At 40.7% G+C, this 18,576-nt stretch overlaps 1 protein-coding gene across 1 annotated transcript; it reads left to right on the top strand.

Annotated features, from left to right (window-relative positions):
* Window positions 1-113: 113 nt before the first annotated feature.
* LOC309878606 (cytosolic phospholipase A2 epsilon-like) lies at window positions 114-17,707 on the top strand (the record flags this gene model as incomplete). The annotated part of the gene is made up of 21 exons (XM_082761355.1): window positions 114-140; window positions 787-867; window positions 3,045-3,117; window positions 4,661-4,797; window positions 5,185-5,316; window positions 7,581-7,621; window positions 8,315-8,357; window positions 8,769-8,840; window positions 9,025-9,192; window positions 9,335-9,421; window positions 10,438-10,475; window positions 10,741-10,876; window positions 11,609-11,745; window positions 12,170-12,392; window positions 13,080-13,194; window positions 13,576-13,713; window positions 14,493-14,600; window positions 15,242-15,433; window positions 15,935-16,101; window positions 16,478-16,664; window positions 17,212-17,707. The coding sequence occupies 21 exons, from the start codon at window positions 114-116 to the stop codon at window positions 17,418-17,420; spliced, it is 2,511 nt and encodes an 836-aa protein (XP_082617481.1). The 3' UTR covers window positions 17,421-17,707.
* Between the last annotated feature and the right edge of the window lie 869 nt (window positions 17,708-18,576).

The following is an 18,576-nucleotide window of genomic DNA, read 5'->3' as shown; positions in this document are numbered from 1 at the left end:
ATAGTTGCTCACCTGCATTTGAGACATTTAAACTATTGGTGCCTCTGGAAGCTGGGAGATGTGAAGTTGCATTGCCAGAGATAACGCTGGACATGTATGTAACAGCAGCCACAATGGAGCCAGGTGGTGTTTTGTCTCAGGTAAGAAGGGTGAGAGAAAACGAGGCATCTGGGACTTCAGCAGGTTATGCTGCATATCGTGTACAGATGGGACTGCGTTCTTGACCTATTAATGACTGTAAGTGACTCTGCACAGGAATATGAAAGTCAGTGCTTCAAGAACTCATTATGGAAATTAAAAATGAGAGCAAGCCATGGAAGGAAAGGGAAACTGCTTGGGGAATAAAAGTTTGATTACTAAAGGAGTATTTTGTATATGTTGGGGTTTTCTTCATTTCAGAAACGTGCCGTATGCAACCTTAGAAAAAAGTATTGAGTAGCATAGGGATGCACTTTAAGGTGAAGAATTAATTACAGGGTGTGTTACTAGAGGCAGGTTTGCTGTTCCTTTAACAGCCAGAGCTAGGAGCAGTCGTCCCTGCCTGTGTGTCATGCAAAGGGTGGACCTTGCTTGGCTGCTACGCCCCTGCCCAGCCTTGGTGGGGCAAGCACAGTGCGGGCAGCGGTGCTGGGCACAGCTGGAAGGATCTTTACCTGCTGAGGGCCCGTGGGCAGCACCAACCGTGGGCTCCCCTTCATTGCTCTGCAGTTGTGAATTCCTAATGAGGATTGCTGATACGAGACAGGATGGTTTTTCCAGGGGTAACGTTGGCCCTTCTTGTTACAGGAGCTGATCACCCAAACTGGTGCGCTAGAAGGAATTATGCGGCTGAATCCTGATGTGGAGCAGTGGACTTTGGCTGCAAAGGTACCATAAAGGAGAATTTTAAAAGAAAACTGTAGAAGAGACTGTTCTGCTGGGTGGAGCCCGGGTGAGAAGAGATAGGTTTCAGTGTCTGCTGAGCAGTCTAATTAGGTCTCATAACCCATCCAGCTGCCTCCACAAAACACCATCCAGCTTATCGTTTTATCACTTTGCTTACACAGTCTTGCTTCACGTTCAAGTCCTGCTGTTGTTTTCTATCCTTGGCAAAGGGAAAATTAATCCTGTTTGGATAAGATTAATAATTTTACAAGGATGGATTTGATTAGGCTTTCTGCTCCATATGTCTTGCCAAAGCATAAGGACAAATTTACTGCCAGAGTAGGTAGCAATAACTGTAAAATCAAACCACTTACTCCCACAAAGAGCATGTCACAATCCTGAAGAGGCTTTTCAACACCTGATTTCCTGGATTAATCTCACTTCTGGCCTCTAAAAAAAAAAAAAGAAAAAAATAAAAATAAATAAATCCCAGCTAAGCATGTTATGTGAAACCTTTGCTCTTGGAAACCATAGGACCAGATGTGCTTAAATAGATTTTTGTGATTTTCCTCTCTAGTTTACTCCATTTAATGATAATTAGGAACAGTGCCTAAGGAATAATAGTTATTAGAGTAATAATTAGGAACAGAGCTGAGTTAAGATGCAGAGCAGCGAGTGTTGTGCTTACAGTTTAAGGAACAACCAATCCTTTCAGCTGCCAATGGAGTTTTCATCTATTCATGATTTATACCTCTGTTGTGCCTAAGCCAAGCTTCGCTGGTTATGGCAGGGTGTCACATGCCTGAGCACTTGGCTCAATCTGTACTCCCTCTCTGCTGCTTTTGTATCAGCACAGGCCACAAGGGTCACTCCAGGGAACCCAGTTCCTTGAACAGTTGAGCCTTTCCAGGAGAATGTCTTCTCCAAAGCCAGCCACTGGCTGCTAGCACTGACCCTTCCTCACTCTTCTTCCTCATTCCAGACTGCAGCCCCTTGCCTGGCATCCCTGGCAGCCCAGTTCCCCTGAGGGGCTCTGTGCTCCCCACTTTGCAGTTGTAACCCACACTTGCCTGCTTTTCAACAGCTGACAGGCAGCTTTGTAAAGTAGCTTTATATAGCAAAAACAAGGTCAGCAATTCTTATAAATCTGCAAAGAAGGCTTTAAAGTAAAGTAAAAACTGACTAAGCAGAAAACTACAGATAGTACAGGACGTATTCTTCAATATCTGCTTTCGCTTTCTGTCACCTTTGCTCTGTCCTCACTGAGCATCAAGGGCTTTCACAGCGCCCTCAACTTTCTGCAATTACTGTACATTTTGGCTATGTTATGAACCTTTTCCACCTGTAGCTCCCTCATTTCTGTAGCTTTGGAATTAGGTTTTAGATATGAATGCAAGTGGATGGTTGTATCCAGAGCTGCTCTTTGGATCCTCAGCTGGGGTTTGACCTCCTTGATTTGTGCACACAGCCAATGGCAATGCAGCTGAACAGCACCAGTGCTGTTGTGGCTTTTCCTGGGACTGAGTGCTTTGGTTACATTAAGGTTACATTTACCGTATTCTTCACTAATCTATTTGTTAATTGCTCCCAGTATGGACAACATATATTTGTTAGCTCTAGCTGCAGTTGGGGCTAAACATTATGGGAGACACCACATGGGCATATATTCCATCAAGCCTATGAATACTGATACGGTACTGGGAGTACTGTATGTTTAAAGAGCAGGAATATGAGAAAATCATATTCTGTAGCCTAGGAGTCCAAATTTGTGTAATAGCTGGATGGGAGCTGATTCCCACAATGATAATTTTATCACTTGCAAAAAGCCCAAAGCAGCTTTTCATTTTCTACCTTTGAAATTCAAAATATCTCCCAAAATGAATCTAAATCATACCACTTTGTGTAGCTGGATTTTAGTTAGAACGCAGAGGAATTCCCTATAATTATTTAAATCTGCATCCTATGCTATAACAGAAGAGAAACCTTTCAGCCTAGTATATGATTTAGATAATACTAGAAAAAACAATGTGCTGACCATTTCTAAATTACCCAGAAAATTCAAGTAAGTTGTTTATGATTTGGGTGTTTGTCTCCTTTGATCATTTCTAACTCATAAATATGCTGTTTTCCTTTAGGATTCACGCTAGTATTTTGTGTGTGGTTTTATATTTTTCTTGCAGACAGAATCATCTCCATGTTACTTACTGACTATAAGAATCATAAGAGCAAGAAATATCCACCAGGCAGATGTCTGTAAGTATTAAGTATTTGTAGTGCTCTTTACAGTGCCTCCTACTTTTCATGGAGTACAAGATAGTCCTGCTCCAAGAAAAAGGGCTTTCTAGGTTTTTTCTTGGATGGGAAAAGTCTCCCACTGGCATGCTTGTGCCAGCAATGAACACAGTGTGTTTCTCTTCTTTGCATTCACCCCATTCTGTGCAGAGATGACTGTATAAGGTCACAGCTGGACCTAGTGCACATATTTCTGTGCATCCCTAAAGGGAACAGGGAAAGCAGCTACTCTGTTAGAAGCAAAAAATGCAGAATGATCTCATATGTTTTCCTCTGGAGAATATTCATCAAACGAAAGACACAAACCAGTTGGAATAACGGAACAAGCACTGAGAGTGGAGTAGTATTATCTCAAAGTTAGCCCGTACTTAAAGCTTCTAAACGGCAGCTAATCCAAAGTACCACACCCTGATTCCCTGAGTACCAGCTTTTGCAGATTAAACACTGTTAGGTGTTGTTACTATTTCTAGGTTCAATTCTGATGGCCTGCAGCTGAAATGTAATAGAAGGTTATAGCTTTACTTAAGCAAAAATCAAGAAGCTTCTTTTTTTTTTTTTTTTTTTTTTTAAGTTCTGTCTGGCTTAAATAGAAGCAATCACTTTGTTTTCTTAACCCTTCCAGGCATGGGGTGATATGGTTGTCCTAAATTACTACTTGGATGAAAGGCTTGGAAAACTACCCTCTGCTATAAACTCTTCATAGTTCATTTTACCCTCCTTCCTATTCATTTGTCCAAGCGTCCTTTGGCCATGTTGGTTAATATATTGGGATGTATTTCTCACTTGCTACACAATTCTCATCTGGTAACATGATAATACTACAGCTTTGACCTTGCAATTTGTTACTAATTACAACAAATCTGGCACTTGACACAAGTACCCTACATCACTAATATCACATCTAATTTCCTTCCAAACCTGCTGACAAAGTCACTGTGGTGTTGCTGAGTAGCAACTTGTATATGTTAATAAACAGACAGTGCAATTTAGCTTCTCTCAAGGCAAGTACTTGTGTCTGAAGTCTGCTCTTCTGCATTTCTGCAGTGCTAAAATTCAAGAGAAACCTCAGTGTTTATTTGTTCTCTGGATCCCCGCTCCACAGTCCAGCTCTCTGGTTCCACCAGAACTGTCCCTTTTGCAAGAGCTAAAACTGGCTCCCAGATTTGAAAGATAAGCAAACTGGTAGCCCATGTGATGGCATGGGGTGCCACAGACTCTTTTTTTTTTTTTTATAGTGGGCTAATCTGACTGACATAGAAGGAGAAAAACCTTTGGTTTAATGCATTTATTATATTTTAATTACATTTATTAATGAGAATAATGATGTCCCTTTCCACATCTTTTTTTCTCCATCCTTATTACCTAAATCATAACATTTGTGTTGGACAAATATGACATCATGTATCACAGTGTCTCTCTTTGAAAGCAAAACTTCATGTTCAAGTCATTTATTCATCTAGAGCAAATTATGACTTTGGATGTGTTTGTGTTTTTTTCCGTACAGTAAGCCAGACTGATTGCTACGTGAGCCTGTGGTTGCCAACTGCCTCAACTGAGAAAATTCAGACAAAAACCATCCAGAATTGCAAAGATCCAGTTTGGAATGAAACCTTCTACTTCAGAATCCAGAGTCAGGTCAAGGTACTGAGCTGGGACTTCACTGTTAACTGTGATCTAGGGAACAACTGCCAAGTTTCATCCTTTTGCAAAGCAGACATATGTAATTTTCCTGTGAGGCAAAGAAATATGCAGACAAATGTGAGAATAAAGCTTACTCTTATGATGTTTATCCATGCCATGAAAGACAAGTATATCATTTAGCCATGGGTAGAATATAACCTTCGAGATGTCTAATTTCTCCTCATGCCTCCTTGTAGGCAGACGTGCATGGAGTTCATTTCCCCTTTTCCTGCTTCCATTCCTTCTCTCTTTCTTTACTTCCTCTGACTCAACACAGAAGCCAAATAAAAAAGGGATCCACTGCTTTAAATGACTCCTGTCATATTTACAATGTGCTTCCCTTCCCAGAATGTGCTGGAGCTGGGGCTGTATGATAAGGATGTAGTTACTCAAGACGATCACCTCTTCACAGTGTATTTCGATATAGCCAAACTTTACCTGGGAGAACAAGTCTTCATGCACTTCAAGCGTGATTCGCAGGTGAGTTCTGAAATAAGATATGGAATTGGTTGAAAAAAGCATTTTATTTTTTTTTGGTCTGCTTTTCTGTCTAAAATGTTATTTGCAATGTCTTTCTTTTTTCCATCTTGTGTATGGTTTGCCCTGTCACATAAAAGGGAGTAGCTTTTCCACTCTGACTTGGAAAAACCTCTTCACTCCTGCATCTGTAGGCATACTGAAGTTTGATGTAGATGTATTTGACCACAGAAACTAACAAACTGTAAATGTCTCTGCAAAATTGCCACCTTATTGAGCCTAGCCCAGCTGAGGATCCTGCAGGAGTGTGTCCACACCAATAACAGTCACATGATGTGTTTGTCATAATTTGTTACTTAACCTAGTAATTAAGAAGTAATAGCTCTGTGATCAGAACCGAATGTTGAACCGGACTTGTGGCTAATTACAGGCAGTGGCGTGGGTGTTTAAATAAGGTGTCCAAGTCACGTCACTCAGCTTTGCAACAAGAAACGTTCCTGTGTTCCTCCTGAGTGTCCAGGGAGGTTCTGAAAGTTGTGTTTGAAACCTTGGGGCCAATGTTGTACAGCCACTTAGGACACACTGGAAGGGCAGGATGCACTGCATGGTGGCAGGGGATACCCATCTTATCAGAAGGCTGGGTGTTGGGACCTTGATCCAGTGCAAGCAGCACTTCTACCACCAAAGCTGAGGTGCTGAGAGATTTGAATATTCACTGCACATCTCTGTGGAGAATCTTCATGTGCTTTCAGTGTTTCCCAGGGAGATCAAAATAACAATAGTTATTAATGTGTAATGAAGTAAAGCCCTGCTGCCTCTCTTAGGTAGGGGTCCCTGCTGGGCACCTTGTGCATGAAGGGATGTTTTGTGCTGTGAGGAACACCTCATACCCTGGGTGGAAAGCATGAGGAAGATGGATGCTTTCTCTGTGTGAGATCACTGGTGCCATGCTCTGCACCAAGCTGATCCACGTGCAAGGCATCAGCTGTTGCACCTATATGTGCAACCTCGGATATCAGCACTTCAAATCCAGCCAGCCCGCATGTTAACCATGGGAGTGGTATTGTCTGATACCAGGAAGGCCAATTAAGTGTTTTGTGAGTCTCTGCTGTTGATTGTTCATCTGCCAGTTGCAGTGGGCCTGTTTCTGAACTTGCTTTGGCCAGAGGGTGAACTACCCCCAACTTGCTCAATTCAGTAGCTTCACTGAATATCACACTTGTCAGGCAGGCTTTGTTGTCTGGGGACACCAGCAAGTGTCACACTTGAGTAACCAAATATCAGGATTGAGCAAACAGAGGTTAACAGATGAAAAGGTGCATCCCGTCTCCCTGTGTGTTCAGCCAGAACCTCTCCTTTTCCACTTCCCTCCTAGTCTTTTGTACATCTGTCATACATCATCCAGTTGATCTTATCTACACACATCCAAACTCTGCTTTGCACTTCATTATCTCTAAATGCCTTATTTGAACGTTTCTTTCTTTGCAAAATATGAGGAGTAGTGCATGGACTTCCACTAGCCCTTGATGGAAATAGAAATATTCTGCTGGTTATAATCTAGCTCATTACAGTCTATGTGATTACAGGTGCCATATCCAAACCTTTCATTACTGCACTTGCACAGCTACAATAGTTAGAAATCATGATCTTCAGGCCTTCATAACATTTTTTCCCTATATATAATGAAACCACAGAGCAGTTGTGGTGGAGTTTAGCTGTCCAGCAGGGAAAAACTACCACACTATATTAAGAACTTTTTGATGCCTTCAGTGTAGTAAGTATTCTTGCCCTCTTAGAGCAGATAAGTAACCTACAGCATGATCTTGTTTCTCTGTTGGTCATTCCTTCTGTCCCCACTTATGCTTTCCTTTCTTCAGTGCCACCTTCTACTGAGGAATTATGCCTTTCTCTCCCACCCACAAAGGAAACCTTAATGTTAGATTTACCTTTGCCCCAGTGCCCTCAACATATTACCAAAGTGGTTGCCCTCTTCCACAGCTGCTTTGCATGTCTCTATTTTCTCTTCTTTCACCAGAAGGATTTGGCTGCTCACCTTAGCAAACCCTCTTTCTCCCTGCTGGCAGATTTGGTGAGAGACAGCAGCCATAAAGAATCTTGAGGCTCAAGACAGGCCAGAGGTGGCATATGCCCGTTTTTTAAATGCTCTGCTAGTCATGAACAATGTATTTACCTACATTATGAGACTTGTATTATGAGAAGTGCCAGTAGACCAGTGCCAAATGCTTTTTCCTTTCTTTATTTTCCAGAGGAAAGAGGAACTAGAGGTGGGATTTGCATTGGATAACATGTGAGTAAACATGAACTGCAACATAATCTGTAGCAAAAGGAAAGAGCAATTCCAAGGCATGGAATAATCTAGCATAATTGCCCAGAGTGCATCATTCCTTGATGATGCTGATGACTAACAAGATTTCCCATGGAATCTGTGGTATGAGCTGATGAACTGGTGCATGCCAGGTGACCTTCCATGAACTTCAGGCAGGCAGGGAGAGTACTCTAAAATCTTTTCTTTGCCTACTTCAATGAATACTATTTAAGAGCAGAATACTGGGACTGCTGTTCTGTAATGTGCTTCCGTTGAGATTTGTAGGGAGATTTGCCTCTATTCAAAGCATAACAGAACATGGAATAATCAGTGGATTTTTGATCTCAGACAAATTGCAATTCTTTAAAAACAGGATTCAGCAAAACTATCTGCAGTCTCATCTTGGGGCTTAGCATAAACTCATCGCACAGTATGGCCCTGCAGTACCCTTTTTTTTTTTTTGCTCAGCCCCAGGACTGGACTAGCTGGTACAATAACTGTGCATTGACGGCACAGTGAGGAAACTCGTGTCACAAGTCTCCCGGATTTTTTTCTTTCAGATCCAATACAGAGCTAAAAATAAGAAAGAAGAAAATGAGAAGAAGGGTGTGGCTCATAAATTAAACTGTAATTATACTGAGTTATTAAAAATGTGTTTTTCTTTCTGTTTCCTAGTTCAGGCCCTCCTGAAACCATCATTACTAATGGAGTACTAGTGGTGAGTGTCATGTTTCGTCATCTTTCTTGTCCTGTTGCCACACTTGTTTCACTTGACTCACAGTCATCAGGCCACTGTACCCTTTGACATAACAAAGCTGGTGCTGAAAGGTGGTGATTTCCCTCATTGTCATCTGCTTCATGGTACATCTCCTTACCTTCTCCCTTCTGCAAGCCCTGTTCCTCCACACCACCACTGCCAGCCTTGCCCTATGTCTGATTTCTCAGAGATTGCTATTCCAGCCAGCATTTGAAATCAAGGTTGTGGTTTAGAAAAAGTTTTATTTGGGATACAGTGCACTGTCTATGTATCTTTTATATCATCATCAGTATGAGCTTGAACTGGAAAGCAGAATCTCAAACTGGAAGATTCCCTGTCGGTGAAGTATTTTGTTGCTCATATTTCTTACAGTCTCGCAAAGTCTGCTGCTTGGAAGTTCAGGTGACTGAGAAGAAGAAGAAAAGTGCGAGGAAATCAAGTGAGGTTACTTCTCCATCAGCTGTTTTTAAATCATGACATGCTAATGTTATGAAGGCAAATGGCTTATTGTAAGACTGAAAAAATCAAATCAAAACAAGAACAGTCTTGCGTTAGGTGTTGTAAGGATTTCTGTTACTGGTTTTGATAACAAAACTGTTATGTCTGTTTCTGTGTCACTTCTCTAGAGAAAGAATTCTCCTTCAAGGTGCAAGGCTCATACGAGGGCACCCAAGGCATTAGGCTGGGACCTGATCTGGTCTTTGGCTCCCCCTATCCTGCCAAATTCCACTATGCCAAATACAAGCAGCCAATGCTGGATGTTACACTACCAGGGAAGAAACCACCTCCCTCCTACGTATGTTATTACTGGACTTCATAAAGCATAGCAGTGGCATGTAGAATAACATGTGCCATAAATAGTAACATTGATTTGCTTCTGTGTATAGAGAGTAACATTGCTTTATATTATAAACCTGAATGTATTTATATCTTTTCAGCACCCTCATTTGTGTGCTACAAACTCAGGCTCTCCAAACATGGAACTTCATTCCCTTCCAAGTGGAAAAAGCATGATATTAGCAGAGGTGAGTGCCTGCTTGTTTGAGGGTTGAGGAGCCCAAGCCTGGAAGTCTGAATCCCCAGTGAACAGTCCCTTGGAGCTCCACCTGCAGGGGTCTCTTCCAGCTCTTCCCTGTCCTTGCCAGTGCATCTCCCTGCCATTGGGAAGGCTGATCTCACTGCAGAACAGCCTGGTGACTCTGCATGGGGCTGGGAGTCCCACCCTCTTAGCACTGGTGTGGGTAATGGGAATCAGGCAAGCAAGGTCTGCAGATCACAGGCCTCAGTTTCTACCTGAGGAAACTGGGAGCTCCTGACCCATTTGATCATTTTGAAATTCTCTGGTGATAACCAGGGTATTTTTAAGGATGAAAGCATGCGAAAAACAATGCCACAATTGAGTACTGGTGGGTCTTTGGGTAATAATGCCAGACTGTGTCTTGTTCTCTCTGAATGGATGTGGGAATACATAGGATGTTGTTACTCCATCTTGACCTTAGTGCTAAATTTGGATAATTTGCTTTTCCTCTTCTCACACGTGTGGGGTACCTGAACTAACAGAGGTAGTGACAGTCTCTTGCTCATGCTGACTGTGCTTTGCAAAGCAGTTTTAGATCCATACTTATAGAAAATCCATTTAGAATCAAAGGAACACAGCTTTTGTAGGGTATAAACTGCAGAAAAAGAGGAATAAATGCTGCTGTGTAAAACTGTAGTGGGGCTGTAACCTGACTGTTTGGCTCTTGATAGCCCAGAAGTAATGTTGGCAGGGGGCTGTAAGGTACAAATTATCATTACCTTCCTCTGTAAACAGCAGTTGGCCTCAGATGTTGCATTCACTACAAAATATTGGGAACTACTGAAGAAAATCTCTGACAATAAACCATTGCAGTAAATTCATATAGCCTGCTGAATTATTCAGCAGAACTTGATTTGTAGCTGCATTGCTAGGACAGCACAAGATAAAACTCTTTTTGAGGCAGCAGGGAGGAGTGCTAAAGCAGGTTATTACGCTTACATTGTTTGCATTCTTGCTTTCCAGGATAAAGGATTTGATTTACATGCGAAGACAGAAGACTGGTAAGAGACTTCGGACAGCAGGCTTCTCTGAATTTATCTGTTGGATTTTATTTTATTTTTTGAAATAGCTGCCTGGAAATTTGGGAATTTACCAGTTCCTCTTTCAATTGTTTCACGTGGCACGGAGTACCTATTTGAGTGTAGGAAAGAATCTTCCTGTAAATGCAGTACTTTGTAAACTTAGTAGATTTATTTGTATTAGAGATTATGAGATTGTCTGCCAGTAATAAAATTCAATATGCTTTTTTCCTGATCTCTGCTCCAGCCCAGACCACCTTGATGTACGTTTAGGGTTTGACCTCTGCGTGCAGGAGAAAGAGTTTCTATTCAAAAGGCAGAAGTGTGTTGCTGCTGCTCTGAAGAAGGTCCTACATCTGGAACAGGATTTGCTGGACCATGAGGTCTGTGTGGTGAACATTCAAAACATCTAATGAACGCCTAGTTTGATATTGAATATTCATTATATTAGTAGCTTGGGTAGCTCAGAGGCACCAAGGGTCAAAGCTGTTTTTTTCTGCATCAGACCTAACCTGGATAAGTTGAAAAATCTGCACTCCCCTCTCCTGGTTGCTTCTCACTGCCATGGCAGTGAAGGGTCCAAATAATGCACCTTACTTTGGTGTACTCTGATTTTCTCCTTTGCTATGTCACTGTTCCAGTCCAGGTGTATTGCTTTTTCTTCCAGTGCTGTTTTCCTTGACAATGAGTTGCAATTTCTAGCTTAAAATTTACCATCAGCCTATGCTTGAAATTTCCCATCAACCTCTTTGGCCTGTGAGATTTCTTTTTAATTCCCGATTTTACAACTGATGCTTTCTCTCTTTTGTGACTTTTGTTTTAAATGGATGCATTTTGTTTTGTTTTATACCAAGCAAGCGTTAAATGCATTAGAGACAAGTGTCACTTATCTGAGTAGAAAAATGTCATTATTTTTATTCCTGTCATCCTTTATAAAATAAATGGTATTTTATGTTTCAGTAGAAATCAGTTAGAAGGCTGTTTGTGACTGGGTGCTTTTGGTGGCATCAGGCTGTCCATAACAGGAGGTCTCTGCTGAGGGCAGGGCATGCAGCTTCTGGTCTGGCTGCAGCCCGCTGCCTGACACCAGCTTTTTCTGTTCATGTGTTGCTCAGACCCCAGTGGTGGCCATCATGACTACAGGAGGAGGGATGAGATCTTTGACCGCACTGTACGGCAGTCTGCGGGGGCTCAAGAAACTTCATGTCCTGGACTGTGCCACATACCTAACTGGCTTGTCTGGTACAACTTGGTAGGTAGGACTGGGCAGCTCTTCATGGCCTTCTTCCTCTAGACACTGATGCACTGAAGTAGGCCAGGGCTGACAGTGGTGGTCCACATATGATACCTGCTCAGTTGTCCTGTTTTTTGTTCTTCCAATGACAGATTAAAATCTTTTAATGGGGGAAAGTCATGTAATTTACAACAGCTTGAAAATTAGTGTTTTTCTAAAAACAACTTATGGAAAATTGCTCAAGACATTTTGTCAGAGATACTGATTGTGACTTTTAAAAGAGATAGCAATAATTTCTTGGGGAGCACACAACTGAAGAGTAGAAGACTTTGCTTAAAATAATATTAAAAAGAACTTAAAATAGAAGCATGAAATGTATTATTGCTTAATCAAACCTTGTTTGTTTGTTTTTTCCTCTCCAATTTATATTTCCTTTTCCTAGGACCATGTCAAACTTGTACAGAGATGCTGACTGGTCACAAAAGGATCTTGATAAGCAAATAAGCGAGGCTCGAAAACATATGACAAAATGCAAAATAAATTCCCTTTCTTTGGAGTACTTGAAGTATTACAAAAAGCAGCTGTGCCAACGGAAAAGAGAGGGCCGCAAAACGTCTTTTATAGATCTCTGGGGGCTTGTCCTGGAATCTTTGTTGCATGATGGGGTACAGTATGTCATAAAGCAGAGTTTACATTGCCTTACATTTTTCTGAAAATTAATTTCTAGAGATGATGTTTTCTTTGTTCTCAGAAAAGTCGTTTGTTACAAGATTGCATGTATGCAAGCACCCAGATAGTTTCAAAACATTTGGTGGCACTCTTTTAGCTATCCATCCACAGTGGAAAACAGCATTCTTGCTTTGAGATTTTGAATATCTTTTTCTGAGAGAAATGCAAAATTAACATTTTGAAAAAAATACATTAAGATTTGTTGGCATATTCTTGTAAATATTTTGTTTAGAAATAGCAAAATTACAGACAGTATCTTAATGCCCATGAAAGGTATTAACAAATGGACATGCAAACTTTTGAAATATGTGTGAGAAGTCTTACATAAACTTGCAGCATAACACATTAAGCTGCTTTATACCTTGAGTATTGGTTTCTGCTCTTGAGCATTTCCTTCCACTTTCATCCTAATGGTCATCAAATAATCTGTCATCCCAGGGCCTGCAGTTATTTCAGTAACAGTGCTCTCAGGAATTTTGGAAAATACAGAACATCTCAGAATTTAACTCCAGCACATGTAATATATTAGAGGCAGGACTTTTATTGCTCTACAAGTTTAGATCCAGAGAAAACATCCTTCTGCTATTTTTTGTCTCAATATAACCGTATTTCTGGAATCACAGAAGGACAACCATAAACTCTCTGATCAGCAACGGGCCATTGATCGTGGTCAGAACCCTTTGCCTATCTATACTGCAGTCAATGTCAAGAACAACTATAGCACTCTGGATTTCAAAGGTAATTATGAGATTTCTGAGAGCCATTTGTCTTTATATTTAAACTGGTCAATCCAGGGACAGTCTCTTTAGGTAGACTAAAAAAAACCTTCTCTGTTAAAGAGCAGAACTTCTTCTGGTATATATTGGCATAATGTCCTTGTGGTAAGGTAGTTTGACCTTCCACACAACAGACTCAAAAATATTCCAAAGACTTTTCCTGTGCACTGGTTTTCATTGTCATCATGCTTATAACTCCTTGCTCTTTGTCTGAAATATTAGAATGAACTGTAGAAATTATTTTCATTTTTACATCCTTTCATTCCCATGTTGACAACTTTCTTATCCACAGTTAAGGGGCTGTAATAAATCATTGTTTTCTTCTTTGCATTCCTTTTCACAGAATGGGTAGAGTTCACCCCTTATGAGGTAGGATTGCAAAAATATGGAGTTTTTGTTCGCTCTGAGGATTTTGGAAGTGAGTTCTTCATGGGTCGGTTAATGAAGAAGCTCCCTGAATCCCGGATCTGCTTCTTAGAGGGTAAGCTTCTGATTTTTTTATTTTATTTTATTTTTTAGTTGTGAGCTATGTAAACTAAGCAGTAAAATAGACATCAGGTGCATGACAGGAATGTAGCTTCACTGGAGATAATAAATATCTCATTAGGAATTAATTCTTAGTATAGTGGATTCAGTTTATTGTAAAAAAGAAAATTTTGAATGACAGACAAATTTTCTTTTTTTAAAGCTAGTTTTCAGTAACAATATAGTACTGCTTCCAGTCCAATAATAAAATCCAGGTCCCCGGGAATCCACTACAAAAAGGTGACCTCCAGAGCAGCTCCAAGCATGTTGCCTCTTGCCTGTTTCACAGGTAGTCAGTAACTTGTGTGCTTCCTATTGTCAGTCTACACGAGTCTTCATGCAGGTTCTTCACTGCATCATGATGTGTTTGAGCATGCTAGGTCACACTCACTCCAGAGAGCCTGCCTTGGCCACACAGTGGCTCAAATGCAGTCTTCTCTTTGACTGGCCACTTGACTTCGGGTGAGAGAGAAACTATACTATTTTAGCCTAATGCATACATTTTTCTTAAGTCACGTGAATTCATAAAAATGTCACCATCCATTAAAATATGTTCATAAGACAAAACTTGCATACCAAAATAAGGCTTAAAAAACAACAGACAAGTTAAAATGATGCAGCATTTATTTAAAACAAGCAAAAGAAAAGCATAACCTTTGTGAATTTTATCTCATGATAACAGTTTTGAGATTCATGATGTGAGAATGCTGGATTTGGAATACTTTTCTTTTACAGGCATATGGAGTAGTTTATTTTCATTGAATGTGTTATACATCTGGAATTTGTCCCACTCATCAGAGGATTTCTGGCACAGGTGGACCCAGGACAAAATGGACAATATAGGTTAGTTATCATACTTCTTCCCTACTGTGTATTTAGTGTTAGATTTAATGTTAGATAAACTGTCATACCCATCTGCTACGTGAAACGTACACTGTATATTTGGCATTTTTTGAAGTGTTTCTTCAAAGGTCACATTGCCTTTCTGAAGGAATCATTTTCAAAGTCTCATATGGTGAAGCATAAAGAAAAAATCTTCAGTCCTGTGTATGTATTTATTGAGGGCTAAACACTGATTTGGCAGAAGAGTAAAATGTTTGGGATTAATGAGACTGATCTGTAGATTATTAATAAAGCAAAAGGATGTTGACTACCTTAAGCAGGAGCTACTGTAATGCAAACAAGTAAACAGTTATCCTTTTCCAAAGCCTGCCTTCAGTCTGTTCCATGAGAATGTCTGATACAGATTTTTATTGATGCTGGGTCTTGTTTTATGTCCAAATCTGGACTGTGTAAAGAAATGATATTTGCTGGCAAGAGTAGCATTTCATTTTCTTTTTCTACTTTGTCATTTGTGCTCATCAAATCTCTTCATCCCAGGCTTTTTAAGTAAAGAAAACACTTATTTTTATTCCTTATTTTTGATATTTTGGAGGGTTACCTTGCTCTAGGCAGGTAAAATTTAACCATCTCTCACTGTGCAGAGGAAGAACCTCTTCTACCGCTGAAGCCCCACGAGCTGAAGACTCGCCTATTCACCCCCGCTGGCCCCCTCAGCAGCGTTATCCGAGACGCTCTCACTGACCGCTTCTCTGTTGCCCAGGAGCACAACTTTCTGAAAGGCTTTCAGATGCATAATGACTATCTGGAGAACAAGCATTTCCGCAGATGGAAAGGTGAAGACAGCTAAGAAAAGCAGGGGAGGACCTGTGTGCCCAAGAAGAGAATTAACAAACAAAACAAAATGAAGACAGATTTCATATTAAACCCATTTTTCATGGCTAGAGTCCATGTTTGGGCAGAATCGCTATTAAATCAGTCAGTTGTGGCACACTGGGATGTAGCTTGGTACAGCTGAGCTCCACGCCAAGAATGCCAGCAGCACACACCTTGTGAGGTTGGGACACCAGGATCTGATGGTGGTCCTTGCTTCCTCTGGTTGAAGACATGACACACTTGGTGGTAGGCAAAAGAAACACCTCCATTTTATGTTGCTAATGCAGGTCCATCGCTGCATGTGGCTGGGGTTGGGAAAGCAGAAGAGAAGGGATATGACAAATCCCCCTTCCCAGAAGACAGTCACCAGTTAGGGCTCTGCAGTTGTGGTCTAAGAGCAGAAAACAGGTTAACCAGTTTTGACCAATTGCACTTACAATCATATATATATTTCTTTTTAGATACGGTGTTAGACACATTTCCCAACCAGCTGACACAATCAGAAGAATACTTGTCTCTAGTAGATACAGGATTTTTCATCAATACAAGCGTCATGCCACTTCTAAAACCAGAGAGAAAGGTGGACGTCATTCTGCATTTAAATTACAGTGCAGGATCACAGATACTGGTGAGATAAACTGAAGCAGTCTCTATTTCTTCTTCAACTACTGCATATCTAGAATCTTTTAACACTTAGATGCTTTCTATATTGCTTCTAGTGGAAGTCTTAACCACTAGTACTTTTAGCTTAATTCTGCAATGCAATGCTCCATTTATAGGTTGTACATATTCTCATTTGTTTTTCCTGTACAATATGACTGTTCTGTGCTAAGAACTCAGGGAAAACAAATACCTTCTCTCTGCTTTTACAGTGCTTTGCCATGGGGGTTTTAGAGCTCTCTCACAACCAGCTTGGAAAATGTCCGCTTTGGTACTGGACTCCAAAGAAATTCTGAGTCTTTCTTCTTCTTTAAGTCTTGGTATTGCTCTGTTCATTGATCCAGGCTCTGGACCAGACCTGCAAGTACTGTTCAGAACAGGGCATCCTATTTCCAAAGGTGGACTTGAGTGAAGAAGACAGGAAAAACCTGAAGGAATGTTACCTCTTTGAAGGCACTGAGACTCCGGGAGCACCAGTACTGTTATTTTTTCCACTAATTAATGATACCTTCCAAAAATACAAAGCACCAGGTAAGGAATCAAGCATGTTTAAAAAAAAAAAAAAAAAAAAAAAAAAAAAAAGTTGATGGTCAGTCTATTAAGGGAGTATATTTAATATTCCAACTCCTAAACTTCACAGTTGACTCATTTCAATAAATCAAACCTCTCTGTTGCTGAAGGTTACTTTTTTTTTTTTTTAACCCAAGGCAGATTTACTGCCTTGGCTGCACTATTTCAATCCCCAAGCTGGTTAGTTTGCAGGTCATATTGATATATCTACATGAACAGAGAGACAGCTCACAACTGCAGTATAGACCCATATAAGAGTAATAATTACCATTTTTCTGCCATCATCATATGAAGCAGATAATATCCACTTGAGCCAGGGATTGAGCTGGCAGTTTGAAAAAGAATTATTAGTTTAAACAAACAAACCAACATTCACACAAGAACAATTTCTATTATGAACTCATTCTGTGATGGGGTATCTCCTTTCCCTGCTCTGTTGTGAGCTTACTTGCTTATGACCAGTGTAATTCCCATCTGTCACCGGTGATTTGTCACCTCTTTCGCTTAGGTCAGAAGCGCTCTGAGTCAGAGATGGAAGATGGCAAAGTTGATATCTATGGCCGCTGTTCCCCTTATTCAACATATTCAGTCACATATACTGAGAAGGCATATGACCGTCTGGTTCAGCTGGGTGAATACAACATCCTGAATAATGAGGACCTCATTATGCAGGCCCTGCACACAGCAGTGGAAAGGAAAAGACAGAAGAGGAAATAATGGCAGAAAAGAGATGATGCTTTTGTACTCCGTTGTGACCCCCTGAGAGACTGAGACTCCCTTACAATTGACCAGCAGGCTTCAAGGGATTCCTGCTCAGATGAAGAGGAGACTGAAGAGACACTTTATTTCCCAAAGAATTTCACAGCAACAATTCATTGCAATTGAGCTATGTGGAGAACAGTTAGTTACATGGTGTACAATATGGAGAATCAGGTGGAAGAATGTACAAAGATGATCATGAGTATGGTGCTAGAAGCCTTGAGAAACAATCTGAAATGCTTAGGTCTAACGTGTTCAGGGCACACCACATTAAAGGCATATTTTATTAACACAACTTGTGCTTTGTGTTTGTGAGGTGGTGGTGAGGCCAGAAGCAGCCTGTGGGCAGGTCTGTGGCACAAGGTAGAGAAGTGTCTAAAGAGAGGCACACATCACCCCTGAGGGTGGCTTTGGACAGAGGCAGAGGAGGCATGGGCCATGAGTATGAGATCAATGAAGAAAGCAAAACAATTTTTTGATGAAGGGTTCCACTGCTCGACCATCAAGCTTCTCTGTGCTCTTCCTCCTTGCTTCTTAGCTACGCCTCCTTCCTTCCTGCTCCTGGTGTGAGGGGTGGTAGCACAGCAAGCAGAAATACAGGCTGAACAGAGTAACACTCTGCTGGCTTTAATCCCCCTGAAAATTAAAGAAAATACGTGCAGGCCTTTGAATTTGTCAGCTCTGTCTGTCCTCACTGTTGGCTGGATCTGTCATGTGCTCAGCAAAGGAGAGAAGTAGCCTTATGGGATGTAAAAAAAATGCAAACCCAGATCACAGATTCATAGCAATCTGACACTGCAGGTGAATTTCTGTGCTAACATGTAAATTAACCTACTTTGAATAAGTTCTTTGAAGGTAACCCATGCTTTAGGATGAATTAATAACATAAAACACAATAGTACTTCACAGACTGAATGAGTTATGTTTCTCCTGGAGCACCCAACTTCTTAGTTTCTAGAAGACATTTTATAAAAGAAATTTCCTAGGTCTTTATTAGATCTCTTTCATCAAACAAAGTAATATTGAGGGCCATAATAAAAATAGGACCAATGGGTGATGTTTATAACATGTAAAAAAAATCACAAAATATGTTTGATTTTTTTTTTTTTTGCCT

Source organism: Aythya marila (genome assembly GCF_965140915.1).
Source record: "Aythya marila genome assembly, chromosome: 5".
Taxonomy (NCBI): domain Eukaryota; kingdom Metazoa; phylum Chordata; class Aves; order Anseriformes; family Anatidae; genus Aythya; species Aythya marila.
The sequence above is the reverse complement of the archived record's forward strand: the minus strand, read 5'-3'. Positions and strand labels throughout refer to the sequence as shown.